Source organism: Pygocentrus nattereri, chromosome 12 (assembly GCF_015220715.1).
Source record: "Pygocentrus nattereri isolate fPygNat1 chromosome 12, fPygNat1.pri, whole genome shotgun sequence".
In the NCBI taxonomy this organism is placed as follows: Eukaryota; Metazoa; Chordata; class Actinopteri; order Characiformes; family Serrasalmidae; genus Pygocentrus; species Pygocentrus nattereri.
Window position 1 is genome coordinate 42,863,463 of NC_051222.1, and position 24,400 is coordinate 42,887,862.

At 43.2% G+C, this 24,400-nt stretch overlaps 2 protein-coding genes across 3 annotated transcripts; one reads left to right on the plus strand and one right to left on the minus strand.

Moving 5' to 3' along the window:
• The first annotated feature begins 1,073 nt into the window (after nucleotides 1–1,073).
• Nucleotides 1,074–10,562, plus strand: LOC108413118 (keratin, type I cytoskeletal 13-like). Of its 2 annotated transcripts, XM_017685472.1 has the most exons (9): nucleotides 1,074–1,722; nucleotides 1,825–1,907; nucleotides 3,710–3,866; nucleotides 3,953–4,114; nucleotides 4,730–4,855; nucleotides 5,319–5,658; nucleotides 8,037–8,087; nucleotides 8,173–8,202; nucleotides 10,430–10,562. In XM_017685472.1, the coding sequence occupies exons 1-9, from the start codon at nucleotides 1,102–1,104 to the stop codon at nucleotides 10,432–10,434; spliced, it is 1,575 nt and encodes a 524-aa protein (XP_017540961.1). In that variant the 5' UTR covers nucleotides 1,074–1,101; the 3' UTR covers nucleotides 10,435–10,562. The 2 variants fall into 2 exon arrangements, with proteins under 2 accessions (XP_017540961.1, XP_017540960.1); XM_017685471.1 differs by lacking the exon at nucleotides 10,430–10,562 and having other exon boundaries at nucleotides 8,173–8,227.
• Nucleotides 10,563–10,566: 4 nt separating this feature from the next.
• Nucleotides 10,567–23,502, minus strand: soul5l (heme-binding protein soul5, like). Its single transcript, XM_017685473.2, has 8 exons — nucleotides 23,477–23,502; nucleotides 21,896–21,955; nucleotides 21,395–21,473; nucleotides 20,804–20,924; nucleotides 17,367–17,506; nucleotides 17,033–17,196; nucleotides 16,057–16,391; nucleotides 10,567–14,414 (listed from the first exon to the last, which is right to left on the minus strand). Coding segments are annotated over exons 1-7 (897 nt in total). The 5' UTR covers nucleotides 23,479–23,502; the 3' UTR covers nucleotides 10,567–14,414; nucleotides 16,057–16,060.
• Between the last annotated feature and the right edge of the window lie 898 nt (nucleotides 23,503–24,400).

A 24,400-nucleotide genomic window follows, 5' to 3' on the forward strand; every position in this document is an offset into this window, starting at 1 on the left:
ATTGCCTGTCGATTTGCTACTGAAACCACCATCTGTAAGGTCTGACCTTGCTGTTTATTAGTACTACAGTACACATGTAAAGTTTAGTAAAATGAGAAGGTGAATTTACATACTGGAACCCTCGAGGCTCTATTTCAGTCCCTTCAGCCCCCATAATCTACTGAAAATATATGTTCTAAGCTGTACTGACTCCACACACCCCGCCTCGCCTCCAGGCTTTTACTCTACTGCTCTGTTTTAGAACATTCATTTATTAAAAGGTACAAATACCAACTTTTTACCTGGAGAAACTGATTTAAGTTGCACAATCAGACCTTAGAACCACTGTAGGACCTTTGAGGGAACATTTACACTGTTTGTACCTTGATGAACAAAAAATCTACCTGTGCAGAACCTTTATTTCCAACAGTGTGGTGCCAGTTAAATAAAATGCCGAGCAGTTGCTCTCACAATTCACTCACAGCACCAGTTTGTGAAGAATAAATCATGTTAGATAAATGTTTAAATATAAAGGAACATTATTGCAAACAATAAACACATGCTGGAAATTGATGTGATATCTATTCCTCCACATTTCTGTTTAAAGTGGTTCTAAAAATGTGACTCTTCAATATTACAGTAATCTTATTACAGTCCCACTTAGACTGTCAGTGATTGTGTCTGATCAGTAAGTTTAGGGGTCTTAATACGTGCAATTCAAATTATGAAGCTGTATTGGGTCTAATTTCTCACAGAGCTTCTTTTTTGCATATATGATTACAGATTTTTGCATTTGGTGGTTTCCCACACATGGGATTGTGGGTCAAAGTTCCCACAGACGTTGCCCCTGACCATGCCCTCATCTTTTGTAGTATGTATGAGAAAAAAGTCGCATTCATTTGCTGCACCGATGGCTAAATAACTAAACCACGGCAAGAAAGACAGAAACCATGCACACAGAAACAGAGTGGGAGAAACTTTTGGGTGTGGGAATCCTGCACTCGCCCTCAAGGTTTATGCAAATATCCTGACTAGGGTATAAAACAGGCACAGTCAATGCTCTTCTCCACACCGGCTGCAGCAGAATTTGTCTCGCCTGCTCTTGCTCTCTCAGACAGTGCCATGGGAAGATCACCACCCTCCCCACCCTCCAGTGAGTCTGGTGGATCCGTGCCACCTCAGAAGAGCTATTCCAGTGTTAGGTCAATTGGGTCTGGGTCACGCTGGATTGGAGGTGGTGGAGCTAGGTCCAGCTATGGATACTCTTTGGGGTTGGGGTTGGGCGGTGGTGTCCACAGCCAAGTTGGGCTTGGATTAGGTTCAGGCATAGGTGTAGGCATTGGTGGTGGCAGGCTTAGTGCAAGCGTTGGTGGTAGCAGGCTTGGTGCAAGCTTTGGTGGCAGGCTTGGGTTAGGCTTGGCTTCTGGAGGTGATGCTGTAGGTGGTGGCAGGCTTGAGTTAGGATGGGCTGCTGGAGGTGGTGTAGGAGGTGTTGCCAGAGGTGGTGCTGGTTTCTGGACTGGAGGGATTGCAGATGGTGGCCTTCACCCATTTGCCACCAATGAAAAACTGGAGCTGCAGTCCCTTAATGACAGGTTGGCCATCTACCTGGACAAGGTGAAGAAACTGGAGATTGCCAACCGAGAGCTGGAGGAGAAGCTCCGGGGCTTCAAAGCCAACAAGGTGCCAGTCACGTATGACATGCAAGCCTATCAGATTCAACTACGTCCACTGCAAGACCAGGTGGATGCTCATCCTCTCTGTTTCATTTCACTGATTGACAGGAAAACCTCTGATTTGAATTGATATGTTCACATTTAAGCCAGGCTCATTCTTTTTCCTCAGCTTGCAGATCTTCTGAAGGACTGCTCACGCCTTGCTCTGTTGATCGATAATGCCAAACTGGCTTCTGATGATTACAGAATCAAGTAAGTCCATGACTTTCCATAAAGTTTAGTTTTAAAATGTATGTGGTATGAATAGAATCTTGTAAAGAGCATTATTTGTATATCAGGATCTTCTAGAGCAGTGGTTTTCAATTTTTAACAATCTGTAGACATTTAACCAAATGTCATCATAATCATTATTATGCACTATTAGTCTGGCAAAATGCTAGCTATGTTTACAATTTAAGTGAAAGTCAAAGTAAAACACAACCATCGCGGTTAAATGGCAACAAACAGGTTCTTTCAAAAGGTATAGACCATCTACAAGCGAAACAGTCACCTGAAGCATTCGCTTCAAAGCTTTCGGATACAGCTTGGATGTTTATAATTGAGTCAGAGTCCTGTTTGAGCTGCTGTTGAAGATGCTATGAGAAAGTGGAAGACAAACAAATCCTGTCTCCTGTGAAAGTTCACAAATATATCATAATGTCATATTTGAAAAATCAATGTTTAGTATGCAAGATATTATTAGGTATTCACATAATTTATGCTGCACAAATAACTCATGTTCAGTGTGTAAAGACCTTTAGGCTTCACATGTCCAAGAACTGAAAATTAGTGACAGCCAGCCTGTCCTGAATGCTCAGGAGTCTTTTAAAATGAGACTTTGAGTTGGAGAAGGAAAAAACCTACTTTACTTTTATTGTAAGTCAATGGTACCAGAATTAACCCTATCCCTAACCCTAACCCTAACCCTAATTCCAAGTCATTTTGGGTCATATCTTTTGGTCCATTCAATAAGGAAATTTACACACAATGTAAAGATAGATAGATCTTAGTAGCACTTAGTAGCTGCCAAACATTAGCTCCTTAGGTCAGTTAGAAAATGTTTGGTTATTTTTTAGTGCTTCTTGTGTTGTATTGTTAAAAACAAGCAAAATTATTATTGTATTGCATTTGTTTGCACTGGTCAGTAAATCTTGGGCCATGAGTTCTAAGGAGAACATTCATTGTAGGATTTGAATCAGTTCTTTAAACCCTTACACACCACTTCAGGACACTAATGAGCCATGAGCTAGAAAAATTGACAAACAAAATATCAAAAAATCAGTAAATATCACTGTGTATCATTGTGTCATTTTTTCAATAGGTTTTACATTCTAATTGCAATTTGTAAACTTAAGTGCCTGAATATTGTTAACATTTGAAAGTATGGAGAAACATTGGGTGAAATTTAAGGGTGTATTTAAGGGTTTGGTTTTGTTGGTAGTCTGCTGTTTTTACTGTCCCTTATCCTGCAAAAATGTAAGGCTTAAAATATGGAGATCAACACATTTATTGAAAAGGTTTACAATAACTGCTGTCTTCTGCTGCGGGAAAAAATAATTCTCTGATTCTGTAAGAAAAGGAGGCTGCTACAGCTAATCTTCAGCACACTGAATGACATTTGTCAAAAGAAGACAAACATAAGAATTGGATCTACTTCATTTTCTTGATGCTCCATAGGATAGTCCTACAGACCTTGATGTAACATAGAAGACTTTGCTTAGTTTTGCTTCCTGTTATAATATTGTGACAACCGGCGGTGAGACTCAGAGGCAGGAAACATGTTTATTGCCAACAGTGCTCTTTATTTAGTTTACTACTCGCTTACTGCATTCAAACTGCACGGAGAGTGACTAGGGGGCCGCTACATGACCAAACCCCAGAAACCCCGTGATTGCCACAATATGTAATATGTGTAATATTAATTGGAGTATTTAATTACATGTAATTTCATCTGTCCTGTAAATCCGGGATCGGTACTTTAAAAAATGACTTTTTTCTGAAATATACGCCTATAGGTATGAGAATGAGGTTGCTGCAAGGCAGGCGGTGGAGAGCGATGTTGCTGCCCTGAAGGCTATGAAGATAGAATATGACCTGGCCACTGCTGAAATGGCACAAGAATATCAAATACTGCTGAAAGATCGTGACACCATCCAAAGCACCCATGAGCAGGTGAGATTAAACAGAGAGACTAAGAAAAACCAAAAGAGCTAAGCTGGACTACTTCTGACCACTGACTTTTGACTCCTGGGCTGCAGGAGGTGTTGTCTCTGCGTGGGCAGGTGGCAGGAACACTGACCGTAAATGTTCAGGCAGAGACCAGCGTGGATCTCTCTCACAGACTGGCTGACCTCCGTGCTGAGTATGAAAACATTGCAGAGAGAAACCACCGAGAAATTGAGAACTGGTATGCTGGAAAGGTAAACAGACATCTTGGTACTACAAAAACCAAAACAGGTGTTTCCTGAATATAAAGAGGTCTAAAAGAGTTTATTGGAACACTATTAAATTATTTATTGGAATGACATTATTAAAACTGTTTATCCTCAACACATTTTCAAGAAAAATTTAAAAGAATCTTTATGGATTCAAAAGGCAAAATCATGAGTTTCTTCTTTGTTATGAAACCAAGCCTTAAAACATTACAAAAGCCAAAAACATGTTAACTATGTAAGCTAAAAAAAGTTATAATATCAACATAAAAATATTTAACATAAAAACCTATTATGCTGTCATAAATATGACAAAACAATCAGGTTTGTAACTATATTATCCTTTAAAAATACAATTAATGTTTTATTTTTTATAGAATTTTATTTGTTCTATAACCGCTAAGCTGAAAACCATCTATAAATCTTTACATTTAAGAATGTACATTCTTGTACACATCCAATTACCTGGTAAAAAAATCAAATATGCACCCTGACTTCATCTTACTGTTCTGTACCCATTAGCTACATATATATTTACACCGCAAATGCAACATGCAGATGTGCATTCATTGCTCACACACTCATACAGTTTGCTTTTGTTAGATGGCAACAAAGGACCAGCAGATTTCAGCTGTTACTGAGGTCACCGTGACTGGAAGTGCTGAGATCGTTGCAAGCCGAACTCAGATCCTGACCCTGCAGACAGAGCTGGATGCAGCACTGCTCCAGGTAACATGTCACACCTGAACTACACATGATTCACTTCATAATCCCACATGAGTTCCACCAAACCAATTTTCAAGTCCCACCCAGCCAACACCTATATCCCAACAGACCCACTCCAGAGTCCCATCTGATCAACATCTGAATCACAAAAGATCCTCCCCAGAGACCCCTCAGATCAACACCTGAATCCCAACAAACCCACCCCAGAGACCCACCAGATCTACACCTGAATCCCAACAGACCCTCCCCAGAGACCCACCAGATCAACACCTATATCCCAACAGACCCACTCCAGAGTCCCATCTGATCAACACCTGAATCCCAACAGACCCTCCCCAGAGACCCACCAGATCTACACCTGAATCCCAACTGACCCACCCTTCAACATTTAAATCCCACTTGACCAGTCCCTGAATCTGAGGCTCATCCAAGTCTCATTTGACCTATGTCAAATGTCTCTGTGCAGAAAAACCAACTGGAGCAGCACCTGGTGGAGGTTCAGGGGCAGAATCAGAATCAACTCCTCACTTTAAGTCGGCTGGCTGGTAGTCTGGAGGGTGAGTTGGCCTCAGTGCGGGAGAGTGCTCTTCAGCAGGCCCGGGAATACCAGGTGCTACTCAGCACTAAAATGCAGCTGGAGAAAGAGATCGCTACTTACAAATCATTGTTGGAGTTTGCTGGAGACCTCAGCAAGTTCCCTGGCTACAGCATCCTATCATCATGGGCACAGAGCTCACCAGCACCCTCAGTAGACCTGAGATCCCTCTCCCCTAAGGCATCTCCAGCTCCAAGTGTCTCAGGAGAAGGTATGATGTCACCAATGGTTAATGGGAGTGGGGTTTGACTTCAGTCCAGTTTCTGGTTTTATATATATATATATATATATATATATATATATATATATATATATATATATATATATATATATATATATATATATATTGTGGACAAAACCAGTCCTGCATGTTCGTTGATGCAAAATAAATGAAACGAGTAGATCAGACTGAAGTGAAACAAACGGTTTTATTACAGAATTCTGGAGAGGTTACAAACAGAGAACATGCATCATGTATCTCCCAAGTAAGCTCTGACCCCTTCTCATCTGACTCCCTTTTTATAGTCGCATGACCGCTCCTTCCTTACCCCAGCGTCCAATGTGTGCGTTAGGCCATCTCACTAATCCACATCATAAAAGTTTAAGGATGCGCTCGAGACGTGAGCGCGTCTGCAAGGTCAGCTTAAGGTATTCCCTGTGTTTACCAACTCCCCCCGTTTTCCAGACAATGGCTCTGCTTATCTGACCAGATGAACCACATGTGTGGTGTGCTAATCCCAGGGTCTACTACTATTAGCTTTGAGGTATTTCCTGTTATCTGACGTCCTTGTGTATTCCAACATTAGTCAGCACACAGCCTTATGTGCTGACTCTTAGCTCTTAGAATTGTACAATATAACCATTAAGCTTTCAATGCTAAACATAATACATCTTAAAAGAGTAATATGAACAATACTAAGGCTAATAATTCCACAATATATATATATACACTGCTCAAAAAAATAAAGAGAACACTTAAACAACACAATATAACTCCAAGTAAATCAAACTTCTGTGAAATCAAACTGTCCACTTAGGAAGCAACACTGACCATCAATTTCACAGCTGTTGTGCAAATGGAACAGACAACAGGTGGAAATTACTGGCAATTAGCAAGACACACTCAATAAAGGAGTGGTTCTGCAGGTGGGACCACAGACCACTTCTCAGCACCTTTCTGCTTTCTGGCTGATGTTTTGGTCACTTTTAAATGTTGGTGGTCTTTCACACTCGTGGTAGCAGGAGACGGACTCTACAACCCACACAAGTGGCTCAGGTAGTGCAGCTCGTCCAGGATGGCAAATGAATGCGAGCTGTGGCAAGAAGGTTTGCTGTGTCTGTCAGTGTAGTGTCCAGAGGCTGGAGGCGCCACCAGGAGACAGGCCAGTACACCAGGAGACGTGGAGGAGGCCGTAGGAGGGCAACAACCCAGCAGCAGGACCGCTACCTCCGCCTTTGTGCAAGGAGGAACAGGAGGAGCTGCCAGAGCCCTGCAGAATGACCTCCAGCAGGCCACAAATGTGCATGTGTTTGCACAAACGGTTAGAAACTGACTCCATGAGGACGGTATGAGGGCCCGACGTCCACAGATGGGGGTTGTGCTCACAGCCCAACACCGTGCAGGACGCTTGGCATTTGCCAGAGAGCACCAGGATTGGCAAATTCGCCACTGGGCCCTGTGATCTTCACAGATGAAAGCAGGTTCACACTGAGCACATGTGACAGACGTGACAGAGTCTGGAGACGCCGTGGAGAGCGATCTGCTGCCTGCAACATCCTTCAGCATGACCGGTTTGGCAGGGGGTCAGTAATGGTGTGGGGGGGCATTTCTTTGGAGAGCCGCACAGCCCTCCATGTGCTCGCCAGAGGTAGCCTGACTGCCATTAGGTACCGAGATGAGATCCTCAGACCCCTTGTGAGACCATATGCTGGTGCGGTTGGCCCTGGGTTCCTCCTAATGCAGGACAATGCTAGACCTCATGTGGCTGGAGTGTGTCAGCAGTTCCTGCAAGATGAAGGTATTGAAGCTATGGACTGGCCCGTCCATTCCCCAGACCTGAATCCGATTGAGCACATCTGGGACATCATGTCTCGCTCCATCCACCAACGCCACGTTGCACCACAGACTGTCCAGGAGCTGGCGGATGCTTTAGTCCAGGTCTGGGAGGAGATCCCTCAGGAGACCATCCGCCACCTCATCAGGAGCTGCCCAGGCGTTGTAGGGAGGTCATACAGGCACGTGGAGGCCACACACAACACTGAGCCTCATTTTGACCTGTTTTAAGGACATTACATCAAAGTTGGTTCAGCCTGTCGTGTGTTTTTCCACTTTAATTCTGTGTGTGACTCCAAATCCAGGCCTCCACTGGATAATAAGTTTGGATGTGTTATTTGAGTGTTCCCTTTATTTTTTTGAGCAGTATATATATATATATATATATATATATATATATATATAGTGTAAAGATAAAAGATATATTTTTCATTTGAAAAGCTCTACCCACCTTCTAACTACTCCTTTTTGGCCATAGGGCAGATGAAAATGTAATCACACGTTGGCGCTGACATGGACTGTGATGTTGTTAACAGGTGCGGCTGCTGCAGGTGTGGTTGCCTCATCTGGAAGCGGCAGCAGAGAAGGTTTGAAATGATACATCAGCATGTTCATTTTCATTGTATATATCACATACATTGGTGCTGACATGAACTGTGATATCATTAACAGGCGCAGCTGCTGCAGGTCCCGTTATATGTGGTATGACCTGATATTTCCATTTTCCTCACGTTTATTATATTCAAATGCGTTTCAAGTAATAAACGTCCAATATGAAGAGACAAGACAGTATTATGTAATGCAGCATAGTGCTCAGTTTCAGTCAGAAGCAACAATAAATTGCCCAAAAAACTTATGTACTCCAAATGTATCTCCATTTTTGGCCTTTGTTCCTGTTTTGCATAATTTGAAAACTTGAGTTAACCTTTGCATCATAAAACCACCAACAGAAATGGTGAAAAATTGGTGCCAAATTACTTGGAAAAGATGTGTTGCATTAACTTGCATTGCAAGTTAAGAATGTTTTTTCTGTCTCCTGTAAAGTTGACAGTGACGAAAGTGACGACATTCAATCAATCAATCAACCTTTATTTTGACTCGGAAGTACATTGAGGGCAACCCTCATTTTCAATGTAGCCGAGCATTTAAAACTAGGAGTGGAAAAAAAAAACGATAAAAATAGATCAAAATAAAACTTGAGGTTTAATTGATAAGTGATTAAGATCAAAAGAAGATAAGAGATTATTAAAATAAAAATATATAATAATAATAATAATAATAAAAATAACTTCAACTTGTATTGTTGCAGTAACATTATACATATGTTTAAGAATGTACTTGACCACAGAGCAGAGACATAGGCCTTCTAGTGAAGAGCAGTGCTGTGGGATAGTTCGTAAGACTTTATAGGTATAGGGAACATCTTGGTTAACATAGTCTAAAGACTACAGTTAATCTACATAGTGCTTACACATTCAACTGATCACTGCAAACGATGTATTGCGCTGCAGTTAGCATCATTACAAATAGGCCAATAAAGCATGGGACAGTCACCCTCAGTGGTTTTGTGCTGGAGGTGGGCCTGGTGTTCAAATTCAAACAGGAGGCGTATAGTAATACATTTCATTAGAACTGCATTCATTTATACCCTAAGACAAGAGATAACACTTCACTTGTACCCTGCAACATAACACTGACATAATCATGCTGTAAACAACTCATGACAGCATTTGCTATCTGCCATAACCCTTCATTAAAAAGTCCAGCACTTCCCAGTGTCACAGGAAATACAACATATAACATAATCCAAATAATTAAAACCCATCTTCATGGTAGCAGGTGCACAGAAGACCCGAATAACAAACACTAAAACTAAAAACTCGACAAAATAAAAACAGCAGTTAAAACATGCATCCTTTAACATGAAGCCCTGCCGTATCTTACATGGCTACACATCTGCTGACAGCATGCAGTCCACGGCGTTAAAATCAATCATAAAATATTTCAGATTGGCTACTAATTATTTTAAAATATCCCATTGAAAATGTCTAAACAGGTGGGTTCCACTGCAGCTTCGATCGTTCTACCAGAAAGTACATTTTTAGTTATAGATGTTGGTATAAACATGTATTAAGATTAGATTAAGAGACCCTTATTCGTCCCACAACGGGGAAATTTCACCTCCACATTTAACCCGTCCGTGAAGTGAAACACCACATACACACTAGTGAGCACACACACACTAGGGGGCAGTGAGCACACTTGCCCGGAGCAGTGGGCAGCCCTATCCACGGTGCCTGTGGAGCAGTTGGGGGTTAGGTGTCTTGCTCAAGGACACCTCAGTCATGAACTGTCAGCTCTGGGGATCAAACCGGCAACCTTCCGGTCACGAGGCTGGTTCCCTGACCTCCAGCCCACGACTGCCCCAAGCATAGTTTCATAGTTTAGTGATGCAAAGAATGGTTTATTATGTGTTTGCCTCACAAAAGTAACATCAAACTGAGACTTTGGACCCTTTTTTAAACCTGTCACTAGTTCTCTGGTTATATTCATGGTTTTCTTTCATTTTAAAAGACCAAGTTATTGTTTTCCAATAACCTTCCAACAAAATCATTTAAAGTAATGACTTCTGCGCCGCCTGTTAAACGTCTTCTGACTTTTGGTCATAACGAGTTGTGATTTCACTTTCATGCTCACTTCAAATCAATAAACGGATCAGTCAGTTTGACTCGGCTCTCACTGGAGGTCACTGCTTCTAAAGTGGTCTAATTGAGTTGAATTGCATTTAATTAGTTTCAAATTGATCCAAGTTCGGGAATCAAATCATTATGTGTAAAATGCTGAGTGTTGGACTGTATTTGTTCATTAAGCTCCCCAGTTTCTCACTTCATAAGCGTCTTCTCCTGTGGACTTTGCTTCTCATTTTCAGACTGAGGGGAACAATCAAGACTATAAAGTGAACCTCTTCATGGTCCTGAAGAACATCACTGCTCTCTTCCTTCAAAGCTGAACCCAGTTAGCTCTGCATGACTGTGACTGTAATAAACGCAAATTCAAATGCACTCATTTGTGAGAAATGGTCTTATTTTATTATATTTATTGTCTTTTTATTCCGCAGAACAGACAGAAACACATATCTTACGGTTTTATTAGCGAGTGCAACATGAACAACTACAGGATTTTATACAGTCCTGAAATACATCTATGCTGAGCTCCAACAGATTATATTCAAATATGGCAAAATGAGTACCTTTATTGCAAGTTAACACAGTTACTAATACAGACAAAAATACAGCTCGAGATGCTTTTCAAATAAAATATGTGCAAATATAACACACAGAAACAGAAAAAGGCTGAACGGAGTTGCTGGAATAAATAAATCATGTTTTATTGTGTGTATTGGGCTTAAATAGCATAGAAATTGAAATCACTACCAGCAACATTTCAATGAGCTTTCAGTATCACACACTTAACGTTCTTCAAGGGTTCTTTAGTAAAGGGGAAGGTTCTTTTTATGTAAACCTATTTCATGCTTAAATGGCTCTTTGCATGGCGAAATGGTTCTTCAGACTGATGGAGAATGTGTCATACACGGTTCTATTATAGAAATCTTTTTGAAAAGGGTCCAATGCAACACCAAAAACGGTTCTGCTACAATGTCAAATTTACAATGACAAACAAAAGAACCCCTTTTTGATGCTATATGGAACCATAAATACAGCACATTCTCCATTAATGTAAAGAATCATTTTACCATGCAAAGAACCATTAGAGCATGAAATGGTTCTATATAGAACTCATGGTTCTAAACAGAACCATTCCCTTTACTAAAGAGGCCATGAAGAACAAGGCTGTGCAGGAGTCGCTCGCAATTTAAGACCATCCCAAAACTGGACCCTATTCCCAATGTCCTGCGGGATCTGCGCCAATTTTGTGGTCATGTGTGAAAACCAAGTGGAGAACATCCAGCGCTCGTGAAATCCCACAATGCACTCTGATACCCTGAGCCCAAACAATGAGGGATGTACCCTAGTGGTATAGAGTACCCATAATGCACTGTGTGACCCATGCACATGACCTCTCTACGGAAGTCCTGGGAGGCCTTGAGGTAGTTATAATTTTGAGATAACAGGTTACTTATGTTGTTATCTCAAGATAACAAAAGCTATTATCTTGAGATAACACGAGATAACACGTTAATATTATGGTAACAAAACATATCTTGAAATAACAAGTTACTCAACTTGTCATCTCAAGATACAAAAATTGTTATGTTAAGGTAACAAGTTAACTTGTTATCTCAATATAATGAGTTAATGATCTTGTGATCTCAACATAACAAAGTTGTTATCTTGAGATAACGAGTTAATTAATCCCGTTATCTCAAGATAACAATCCAGGAAATGACAGCAGCAGCTCGTGGCCTCTCGGGACCTCCATGCTTCTCAGCTCAGGATCATACAGAGCTAATCAGCACGCCTCGAAAACCTTCCAGCGCTCCTCTGTGAAGTTTTCCTTCACTAAAATAATCACAGAACTGACGTTTAAGCTAAAGGTACAGTTTTAAACGCCCACGCTGGCCAAGGTGACCAATGATGGCAGCTTTTGCCCCAAACAATGACCAAGCACCTGTAGTGTAGCTGTGAATGACTTGCATCAGGCGCTGCAGAGGAGGGGGCTGTCTAGACACCTGCACTTCAGCCTGCACTACAACATTAATACTCTTCTATAACTGTACATATATATATATATCATACAATCTATAACCAAGTAGTTACACAGCACATGATAATCAGGTTTCACCCTGTGGTTTGGATATGAGAGTGAGGACAGGTTCTACTGTGGGAGTGCAGAGAAGGTGCTGATTACAGACTAAGTTGCTCAGTATGGCCAAATATCACAAGAGTGGTGAGAAACATTTAAAACGACAGTAAATTCTCACAGTGTAGTTACATTATCACCAGATCAGTGAGCTGCAGCTCCTCTCACAGAACACCAGCTCACCAGGGCTTTCCTGTATGGATCTATGTCTCTAAGTCAGTGCTCTGCAAAGTTTTTTGACGTCAGGGTCCTGAACTCAGTCAGAAAGTGGGGGGTCATCACCCCAGTACTTTGAAAAGTGGTGGGTCAAATGGTCACTGCTTAAACCCCACCCCTCCCAGCACACTCCATTCCATTGGCTCTGCCTTCATGACACAGACCTACATAAACATTTATAATATGTATATCACACAATTGCAATGTGTTTATTTTGTCATGAAGGTCGAATCTGCCAGCTCTGATGTGAAGTTGACGTAACATTTGTCAGGTGACATTAGGCTGTCTTGAAATATGGGTGGGCAATATGGCAAAACATATGGCAATAATATTACATAATGACACTTTATCACACACTGCTTCACAGTATTTCGTTTTTCTGAGATTTAATAAATCGGAAAAGAAGAAAAGAAGCTCCAGTGCCACATATAAAATATGACAATAATAATGATAAACGCGCAACTACAAAGATTCTTATTCGATATTTCACAAACTGCGCTGCACTAAATCCAATGAAACAGGACAAGTAATTTTTTACAATCACATTGTAATACAATTTGCAAAAATAAATACTGACAATATCCACAATATGGTCTGAAAAGTGTTGTGACCCAATTTATCATGATAACGAGATAAAATATCATCATATTGCCCACACCTAATATGACACCTCGGCTGGTTCAACAAAAGCAAGCATTTTCTTGGGTCCTAAGATCAAGGCCCATTCCCATTTCACCCCTTGCCCCTACCACAAGGGGTACCCCTAGCCCTAGTTTTGGGCATTCTCATCTAAGGATAGGGTGTCCCGATCCTTGTTGAGCTAGAGATGAAGTGTTAGGGCTACATGACCCTCCAAACATGTAGGACATGTTTTAGAGGGAAGATTCCAACCACTGCCCTGCAACTCAGTTCCAAGGGGTGAGAGTGACTCTCAAAAACAAGGGATAGGGGTAAAAAGAAGAAATGGGCCCAAGTGTGGTTCATTTTACCTTTTACACAGCACTGTGTCACTGTGATATACACAAAGCTACAGAGCCAGTTTTTATAACGCACAGCGTCATTTCACTCAAAAGCGTCATGACACCCCAATGTCAGAAAAAATCTGACGTCACCTGACAAAAGCTTTACTATGGACAACGCCTGTTGGAATAAACCTGTATACATGTTTATCTAAGTTTGTCATGATGAGCTTATGTAGCCTTATGAACATGCCCTACTGTAAAGCATCATCGTTTACATCATATTACATTACTTGGAAATGATGCTTCATAACATTGATATAAATGGAGGAAATGTAGGTCACTTTAGTTTGAGGCCTCTTATGCCAATATAATGTCATTTGCTTCATAAAACACTATGAAGCTGTTCAATCATGCAAGAACCGCTTTAATAATACGGTTTTCAGTGCTATGCATGTGCTACTAAGATGTGTCTCTATGTAGGCAGCTTCTTTTAGAATCACGGCACTGTCAGGATTTAATCTCCTGCCAATGAGCAGAAACCTTAGCTACGTCACTTTGGGACCTCTTATAAACCCCATTTAAATCATACATGCACTGAGTTCTGACAGTGTCCACTAAAAACACAGAAACTGTGGTGAAAACTGTAGTAATAGTGATAAATCTCATATCATCCACCCTTATGACATTGTCTTTAGAAGCTAATCAGCTTGAGAAAGGCATCACCAGACTAAAGATGGTCTTCAACATGGTGCAAACAGAAATACTGTGAATAAACATGTTAATTTATCAGTACTGAACGTCTTATTTTGGTCACACCATTAGCAACCACCACATACTGATTCTTTCACATAGAAACACATGCACACCTCCTGTTAGCCTTTCTTCAGTCGTCTCTTCTTCTCCTCCTCTTCAGTGCTTTGAGAAGGAAGAGGCCGAAATGAAACAGAAAGAAAAGGAGAGATTATATGGAAGAACATTACAGTTAACACACTGACTGCTTGGATTTGTGTGTGTACTGTGTGTAGTGAGGTGAGGTGTTTTGTTTCTGTGTTTATGCTCTTAATCCATGTTTTGTATCCCAGTTCGTTCAGTTATCTGTGAAACCACAATGAGGTGGGAACATTTTCCATTTGGGAATTTTTCTCTCTAATGCAACACAACGCAATCCAATGGAGTGAGGCTCAAAAGTCTGAAAGCACACAGAAAATCTGGACGTAAACCGGAGTTTTTTAACTTTTGTACAATTTAAAACGTTTAAGATTCTACGCCGGTCAGATTTAATCAAATGTAAAGGCTTCGTGCAAGATGGTCAGATCTTGACGATTCTACTCAAGCTCATCAGAGGCTTCTGCACTATTTGTGGGGTCCAGCTTGAGTGCACACTGTCATTAAAGCAAAACGAGGACACATCAGCAAATGCTCAGACATTCTGACGTTCATATTCCAAAGATTTCTCTCAGAAAGTTATGCTGATAATTTATAATGAAAAAATCTGTATTAAATTACAAAATGATGCAAGACTGAAGCATCTTCAATGTGGCCTCTGAGTTTTGGGCCCCACTGTCTGCGTTGAAAAAGTTCTTTAAGTATTTGATATTATTTCTCCTTCACTGTGACAAGCAGATAAATTGAGTGGAAAGTGCAGATTCCTTGGACCACAACTGTGTTTGTAGGTATAAGAGAAGATATTTTATGATGATTTGAATTTGATGAAAAATTGTTATGTGTACAGGGTTTTTTGTGGTAAATCCTTTCCACTTTTGCTGTTTTTGACTCAAACCTGTCAGAATGTAAATGTAATTCGCTACATTCTCTGAAAAACACTTCCACTGGGGTGGAACCCTCAAGGGAACGTCTTTAGTACTTTTAGATAGGCAACCTAATTGTACCATATTAGGTTGATAAAAATATAAGTGCAATGAAGTATGCTCCAGCTCCAGCACCTCTCTTCACCTTAACGTCCAGAACAAATGGTCCTAAGTCAGAAACAACAAAGTCAATCACTGACCTCTGACCCAGGGAGCTCTGGTAACAAGTACACTTGATGTTCGTTACAGATAATCCATGCCTGGCACAGGCTGTTCTTCCCAATCAACTACTTCCAGGTTTCCCAGTCATTGCCAGCATGAGCATTGAAGTTTCCCAGGAAGACTATGGAGTCTGTAGGCGGGGCCCTTTCCAGAACCCCACCCACTGGCTCCAAGATGGCTGAATACTCTGACCTGTTGTTTGGTGCATAAGGACACACAACAGTCAGAGTTTTCCTCTCTGCAATTTTCATTTTAATTTGCATTGAGGCGACTCTCTCGTCTAGTTGGTGCTGTCAACCTCCAGCACAAGCTTCACTGCAGAGCTGTTCACAACAGGAGACCCTACCAGGTTCCTATTGCTCCAGACAACTTAGCTCTGAAGATCCCTAGACCACACAAGCCTCGACAAGACCCCGAGACCGCTAAGTTCACCTAATAAAATGGCCAATGCGCGTGTATTCTGTGTTATGGCAGTGTTAGAGATAAATTGTGCTTAGATGAAGGTTGTTGTGGCTTTGGTGCGTTACCTAGTTAAGCAGCAGAAGTAACAGTCATATCACTGGTGGCAGTGGTGGGAGCACGGCTAGCAGCAGTGATAGTAGCAGGGTGGGCAGCAGTGGTAGTAGCAGGGCTAGTATCAGGATTAGTGGCAGGGCTAGTAGCAGTGGGAGTAGCATTACTGGCAATAGAAGGATCCGTGTTAGTAGCCGTAGAAGTTTTATCAGAGGCAGTAAAAGCAGCATCATTAGCTTTATCGGTAGCAGTCAGGTTCTGGGAGGGTTTCTGAGTTGCTCCGCTGCACACGGGCTCATCCTCCGCCACGTACCACACCTCATTATGTCTGTTTAAGAGCTTAAGAGGACTACACACACACGCACACACAGAGACACACACACACACACAGAGACACACACACACACACACACACGTATCATTTAATAGGGATGCACAGAAAATGTAACCAATAATGTTCTTAAGTAACGAAAGTGAGAAACAGTGATTTTAAAGATGCTATAGCTTTTATTTGTTCTCCTGCGCAGGTCAGCACAGATGTGTTCAAACAGTTTGAGCAGCAGATCAACCCTGAAAGTTACAGCCACGTGTCACTTTCACAACATCTCAAGATACTCAAGATGCATTGACTTCTCCCTGCAAGCACGCCACGCCATCTGTACACTCAGTTTATCAAAAGATAAACATTCACAAAGCAAAGAGCAAAGAGGACCTTTGAGTAATGGAGTTCACTGTACTCTACATGCCTTCAGTGCATTTCATGCTTTGTCTTGTTTTTGGTTTCTATTTTTGGCCAATTGTGTTCTGAATCTCAGTTTCGACCAAGTATTTTCTGTGCATCAGTAATATAATTTACATTTCATGTCAGTTTTGTCTGTTAGCATGATAACACTAAAACTATTAGTTATTTTTGTATATAAACGTCATAATCCACAGCATAGCGGTTCTTGTGTTGTAGATAGCAATGACTGTGTATGTGTGTGTTTATACCTGTCGTAGCCCACAGCGTAGTGGTGTGTGTGGTTATAATTAGTGCCAACTCTGTTTAACTCCTTGGTCAGAAGATGGGCATGAAGTCTGGAGGTGATTGACAGCATCCAGCCTCCATAACTCCTCACATACACGTTCATCTGTGGCATATCAGTAAAATACAGCTGGGACACAAAACAAAAAAAATCACACTAAGGCACTGAAATACACTGAAAATGCCATTTAAAATGTTCAGACGTTCAGGCATCAACTACACAATTAATGTTTATTTTAAAACCTTGAAGATATCTTAGATGAGAAGTTAGTGACTGATACTGCCTGTGAGGATTCTAACCTTATCACTGGTCGGTGTGGGTGGATTGTGTTGGAAAGCTGAAGGCAGCAGGAAGCTTAGGGTGTAGATAGCCGGCTCCCACATCTGAGTCTCCTCTGGAACTTTAACCAGGACTGGAGCGGTCATCTCTATCTCAACACCTGCAACAAACACAACTGTATAAGATAAATTGCCAGCAAAGCAGCTATTTACAAACTGATAGATATAATCATCCTCTCCATGGATCACCACCTTATCGTGGTGGAGAGGTTTGTGTGCTTGAAGGACCCTAGGAGCTATGTTGTCTGGAGCAAAAGCTCCTGGTAGGGTCTCCCATGGCAAACTGGTCCTAGGTGACAGGCCAGACAAAGTGTGATCCATAACCACCCCTATGAGGACAACAAAGCAGGACTTGTGTACCCTGCCCGGATCAGGGTTACCGGGGCCCCACCCTGGAGCCAGGCCTGGGGGAGGGGCTCGCCAGCGAGCGTCTGGTGGCCGGGCATTCACTCATGGTGCCCGGCCGGGCCCAGCCCGAAGGAGCTACATGAGTCCCCCCTCCCATCGACCCACCACCGATGGGAGGGGCAGTAGTAGGGGTGCAGTGCATTGTGGATCGGACAGTGTCCGAAGGCATGGGCCTTGGCGTTCTGATCCTCGGTTGCTGAAACTGGCTTTTGGAACTTGGAACGTTACCTCACTGGTGGGGAAGGAGCCTGAGTTGCTGCGCAAGGTTGAGAGATACCGGCTAGATATAGTCGGGCTCACCTCAACACACAGCTTGGGCTCTGGGTCCAATCTCCTTGAGAGGGGCTGGACTTTTTTCTTTTCTGGAGTTGCCCATGGTGAGAGGCGGCGGGCAGGTGTGGGCTTTCTCATAGCCCCTCGACTTGGCGCCTGTATGTTGGGGTTTTCCCCGGTGGACGAGAGGGTAGCTTCCCTACGCCTTCGGGTTGGGGAACGGGTCCTGACTGTTGTCTGTGCTTATGCACCGAACAGCAGTTCAGAATACCCAGCCTTCATAGAGTCCTTGGAAGGGGTGCTTGAAAGTGCTCCTCCTGGAGACTCGATTGTCCTACTGGGGGACCTCAACGCTCACGTGGGCAATGACAGTAAGACCTGGAGGGGTGTGATTGGGAGGAATGGCCTCTCTGATCTGAACTCGAGTGGTGTTCAGTTTTTGGACTTCTGTGCAAACCACAGTTTGTCCATAACGAACACCATGTTTGAACACAAGGATGTCCATAAGTGCACATGGCACCAGGACACCCTAGGCCGCAGTTCAATGATTGACTTTGTTGTCGTGTCAGCGGACTTGCGGCCATGTGTACTGGACACTCGGGTAAAGAGAGGAGCTGAGCTGTCAACTGATCACCACCTGGTGGTGAGTTGGATCAGGTGGTGGGGGAAGATGCCAGTCAGACCAGGCAAACCCAAACGCATAGTGAGGGTTTGCTGGGAACGTCTGGCAGAAGAACCTGTCAGATTGATCTTCAACTCACACCTCCGTCAGAACTTTGACCAGATATCGGGGGAGGTGGGGGACATTGACTCAGAATGGGCCATGTTCCGCTCCTCCATTGTTGAAGCGGCTGACTGTAGCTGTGGTCACAAGGTAGTTGGTGCCTGTCGGGGCGGTAATCCTCGAACCCGGTGGTGGACACCCCAGGTGAGAGATGCCGTCAAGCTGAAGAAGGAGTCCTACCGGACATGGTTGGCCTGTAGGACACCAGAGGCAGCTGGCAGGTATCGACAGGCCAAGCGATCTGCGGCTTCAGTCGTTGCCAAGGCAAAAACCCGGGTGTGGGAAGAGTTCGGTGAGGCCTTGGAAAGTGACTTTAAGTCGGCTCCGAAAAGATTCTGGCAAACCGTCAGGCGACTCAGAAGGGGAAAGCAGTGTGCCACTAGCACTGTATATAGTGGAGATGGTGTGCTGCTGACTTCGACTGAAGACGTCATTGGGCGGTGGAAGGAATACTTTGAGGACCTTCTCAATCCTACCAACACGTTCTCCAGTGAGGAGGCAGAGTCTGGGGACACGGGAATAGGCTTGTCCATTACTGAGGCCGAAGTCGCTAAGGTAGTTAAAAAGCTCCTTGGCGGCAGGGCTGCAGGGGTGGATGAGATCCGTCCCGAGTTCCTTAAGGCTCTGGATGTTGTGGGGCTGTCTTGGCTGACATGCCTTTTGGCAAATGATAAATACAGTATCAGATGTACTTCTGGGAGATCTGAGGGTAAGTAAAACTGAGAAAAAATAAAATGTAATATACAATAAAAATACAATAAAAAAATACACAAAACTGCTGCTGTCCTTGTTGCATAAAGTATTTAATGTAAAGTTAGAGGGACAAAGGTGCAGGCAGAACAATCAATGGGGCACTGTCGCAGAGGGAACCATTAGAGGGGCAGAGTTGCAGGGAAACCATTAGTGGGGTGGGGTTGCAGAGGGGATGAAAGGTGCCAGGTTGCAGGGCGTTGCAGAGTGGGATATCAGAAGGGCATAGTTGCATGTAAGAACCATCAGAGGGGCAGGTTCCAAGGAAGAACAATCATAGAGATGGGGATTGGGATAGGAACATCAGAGAGACAGGATTGCAGGGTGAGCATCAGAGGGAGAGGGTTGCAGAGGGGGTCATCAGAGGGAGAGGGATGCAGAGGGGGTCATCAGAGGGAGAGGGTTGCAGAGGGGGCCATCAGAGGGAGAGGGTTGCAGAGGGGGCCACCAGAGGGAGAGGGTTGCAGAGGGGGCCATCAGAGGGAGAGGGATGCAGAGGGGGTCATCAGAGGGAGAGGGTTGCAGAGGGGGTCATCAGAGGGAGAGGGATGCAGAGGGGGTCATCAGAGGGAGAGGGTTGCAGAGGGGGTCATCAGAGGGAGAGGGTTGTAGAGGGGGCCATCAGAGGGAGAGGGTTGCAGAGGGGGCCACCAGAGGGAGAGGGTTGCAGAGGGGGCCATCAGAGGGAGAGGGATGCAGAGGGGCCATCAGAGGGAGAGGGTTGCAGAGGGGGTCATCAGAGGGAGAGGGTTGCAGAGGGGGCCATCAGAGGGAGAGGGTTGCAGAGGGGGCCATCAGAGGGAGAGGGTTGCAGAGGGGGCCATCAGAGGGAGAGGGTTGCAGAGGGGGCCACCAGAGGGAGAGGGTTGCAGAGGGGGCCACCAGAGGGAGAGGGTTGCAGAGGGGGCCATCAGAGGGAGAGGGTTGCAGAGGGGGCAATCAGAGGGAGAGGGTTGCAGAGGGGGTCATCAGAGGGAGAGGGTTGCAGAGGGGACCATCAGAGGGAGAGGGTTGCAGAGGGGGCCATCAGAGGGAGAGGGTTGCAGAGGGGGTCATCAGAGGGAGAGGGTTGCAGAGGGGGTCATCGGTGCCAATGAACTAGGGAAGACCCTACCTGAAGCTGGTATTTATTTCAAAAGGCATTTCTCCAAAGATCATGCCTTTCCTCCACACACACACCCACCTGCTTCATTAGCCCCAGTAATATACTGGTAGAGGCGTCTGAAGGCCATGGCTGCTCCCACACCCATAAAATAAGCTTCAGCATCAGTTGAAACCCAGCGGGTAGGAGAGTAATGACGCACCTATACAGAGAGGGAAAGAGAGAGAGAGAGACGACCTAATGACACCTCATTTGAATGGCTCCTTCAGCTTTTTGTACATGTATTGTTCTGTGAGGAAGCAGAAAAAATGATTTGACCAGAGGCACTAAACTTTTGACATTCTAATAAAATTAACTTCTAGAAAGTTTTGGTGCTCACAAAAAATGTGAATCACCAGCATAGCAACTAGCAAAGCAATAGCAGGCTATGATGTAGCCGTTCACATGGAGACTGAGCTCGTAATGTGATGTCTAATGGTTGTGCTTAAAGCATAGCAGCCACTGTGAAATGACCGTAATGGTTATCAAGCAGATAAGCTTGTATTATCAGCCGTTCATTGGGTGAAGATAACTAACCCTCCATCATTTCTACTGATCTCTCGCTTAATTCATCTTACTGATGGGCTTATGGTATAAAGACAATCCCTCTCACAGTTCAGCGAGAAAGCTCACCTCATACTCCTCCGTCCTGCAGACCAGATCAAACTGCAGGCATTCTTTAGACTCGGTGCAGTAGCTCGAGTTACTCGGCCTGCAATAAAAAACAGACAGAGTTGAATAATGTGACATTATTTATCAGTAGCATGATGAATTACATCAGAATATGTCACAGTGTGGTTTTCTGAGCATATCAGGGATGTTATCAGTACTTAAAACTCACTTTCCCACTGATGTTTGATTAAAAACAGCACGATTAGTCCTGTTTCATTGGATTTAGCGCATCACAGGGTGTAAAATGCTGAATACAAAAAATTGCATTCATAATTTTTGAAAGTATTTTTAAAGTATGGCTCTAATTTAGATTCCAGACAAAAATAAATACAATGACATATCATGTATAGTAAAAGCCTTCCTGAAGTATCGTCAAGTATTACCCTTTGCCATATTGGGCAGCTTTAAACGGATCTTTTCAGAAAAAGTTATAAGTTCATTATAATCAATATTAAATTTTACCTGATGCTGCTTTCAGCCACCACCAGCAGAACCAATGACACGAAGGCAGAGAGAAGAAACCTGGAGAGGGAGAGAGCGAGAGGGTTGCATCATCACGACTCTGACACTATCCCAGACTCTGCAGCGCCCCCTGTCTGGAGTTAAAAGGAACATTTGCAAATCAAACAAAGAAGCTGAACGATGGACTGACCGCCCCAGAGTCCAGACCTCAGCACCACTAAATGGGTTTGATTAGTTCAGAAAATCATCAACCAGCTTCTCAGACAGCCTTGGAGGCGTGTCTGCAGGTTCTTTGAGGAGCTGAAAGTGAGGCACCTGAGAAGAACGGAAGCTGGAATGAAGGGAAAGAGACATACTGACTGAACACAGCTGAGAGGAGATTTAGCTGCTGAGGCTTCTGGGTCATTTTCTGTTAAATACACAGTCATATGCAAATGTTTGGGCCCCCCTGGTCAAATATCATCACTGTCCAAAAAAAACCAAGTATCTCCAAAACAGTTAAAGAGCTTTTATTTCTATTGGTCCACTCATCATGAAGTGTCCACACAGTGTAAACGACGGCCGACGTGTTGAAATGAGCTGCATGGTTTTCTCTGGACAGTGATGATATTCATGTTCTCTACAGAGACACATCTGCACACTGTGAGGCATAATTACTGTGTTTCTGCTGAATTTAACACTTTGGGGTAAAAATAAAACAAAATGAGACCTGTGAAAAAGTAACAGCACATTTTATATTTTATTCCATTCATATAAACAGAAACTGTTTATTTAAATTAGTTTTACTATTAAAAGGCCTTTAACACCCTCGTGCCATTAGCTACATTAGCCAGGAAACCATAGTGGCCAATTCTATGGTAAAAACGTCTTTAAACATTTAGTCCACTGTGAGCAAAGAGACCATGTCAAGAATGAGACGCTGTTCAGGTGGACACATCGTCTGAATGCTGAATCACAGAAAACATGAAAAGGGCCTGTTGGTTCCATGAGGAGTCCAGTGGTCACTACTGGTGAAGCCAATTCCCATTAGAAAGCAAAAGCACCAGGTTTTAACCCTAATGGTTCTACGGATCATCAGGGTGGGTAAACACGTTCTCTTAGACTCAATGTTGAAAAGGGTTAAAAAATAAAGGCTGATGTTTGAGAAGAAGCAGCCAGTGGGTTTAAACCCTGCTGCTGAATGTGGGATTAGAGGTGGTCTGTCAGGGTGGGAGTGATGCAGGACAGGCTACAGTGCAGAGAAAGTTGACACTAATGCAGATAATTGAGTGGATGGAAGAGGCTGATGCTGCCAGCCTGAGTCCTCAGACAGACGTATAAGCCCTATATAGACATGAATAGGCACATAAAGCTCAAACTAGAAGATTAAAGGCACTTTCAGAGATGATCAACCCTCAAAATGGCGAAACTTCCTTCGGGATCAATAAAGTATCGATCTATCTACAAGGTCCTTCTGGAGGGCAGCCGTTTCACACGGACTCGCACAGATAAAGACCTCATGAAGCGCAAAAGCAGCTGAAATTAGAACAGAAGCGCTTTAAACGCGCCTGAAACGGCAGAACACCGTAACGCTGTACTCACATGTCTCCAGGCTCAGACGCACTGCAGAGCAGCGGAGGGGCGGGGCCGTACGCGCACACGCCCCGCCCACCGCCTTCCTATTGGGTCGCCATAAAACTACTCGCTTTTCCATTGGTCTGAAATTCGCACCAGGCGCTTTTCGGTCATTGGTTAACCTACTTTGGCCGATCAACAATAATATAAGATAATAAGTCAGAATATAAGATAATAAGTCACAGTAATATTATTAATTATAAAACAACTTTATAGCAATTTTCACACTAATGTGGTTCAAAGAAACATCACAAAACAACAGAAAAAAAGACGACAATCACTTAAGGAAAAAAATGCACAATTTAAATTAAAAGTACTAAAATAATATCAATAACATTCTATTTGACTTCTTTGCAGATTATTTAAATTATTACTTGTTATAAATGCTACTAACCAGTTAGCAATATTTGCCTGGCTCACTTGTGTGCCACGTCCTTGGTTTGTTCTGGCCCAGTTCACGGCTGGGTCCTCGGCCCAGATCTGGCCCACACACTGTAAAGTGAGTACAACTGCAGGATATGGCCCAAATCTGGTCCCAATCTGGCCAAACTACATTGTTGATCCACAATATTCAAGCCAGAATTGTCCCTCTAATGTCGGCTGTGAGGCAAAACAGAGTAAAGCTGTCCAGGATTTGGTCCTCATGCCCAACATCAACCTGGTTGTCAACCAACTCACATAGAAAAGCCAGAATCGGCCCAAAACTGTCTGCTGTCTCAGTAATTCTGTTGCCAGCAATTTGCCATTACAAAAGACTTTTTATAGACTTTATTTGTACTTTTAAAGTAGAACCATGGTCAGAAACCCCCTGCAGCAATGATTAGCTCGATTAGCTACGACACTAAAAACTACAGAGGCAAAAACGCTCAGCTAAACTAAAACAGCCGTTTT

What these genes read in the sequence shown, in the direction of transcription:
- soul5l (XM_017685473.2), bottom strand. An exon ending in GCAGGACGGAGGAGTATGAG is followed by an intron (nt 20,925 to 21,394) that starts GTGAGCTTTCTC and finishes CTCTCTGTATAG; the next exon opens with GTGCGTCATTACTCTCCTAC. An exon ending in CCACACCGACCAGTGATAAG is followed by an intron (nt 17,197 to 17,366) that starts GTTAGAATCCTC and finishes TTTGTGTCCCAG; the next exon opens with CTGTATTTTACTGATATGCC.
- LOC108413118 (XM_017685471.1), top strand. Translation starts at nt 1,102, where the DNA reads ATGGGAAGATCACCACCCTCCCCACCCTCCAGTGAGTCTGGTGGATCC. An exon ending in TCTGATGATTACAGAATCAA is followed by an intron (nt 1,908 to 3,709) that starts GTAAGTCCATGA and finishes ATACGCCTATAG; the next exon opens with GTATGAGAATGAGGTTGCTG. An exon ending in TCCAAGTGTCTCAGGAGAAG is followed by an intron (nt 5,659 to 8,036) that starts GTATGATGTCAC and finishes TGTTGTTAACAG; the next exon opens with GTGCGGCTGCTGCAGGTGTG.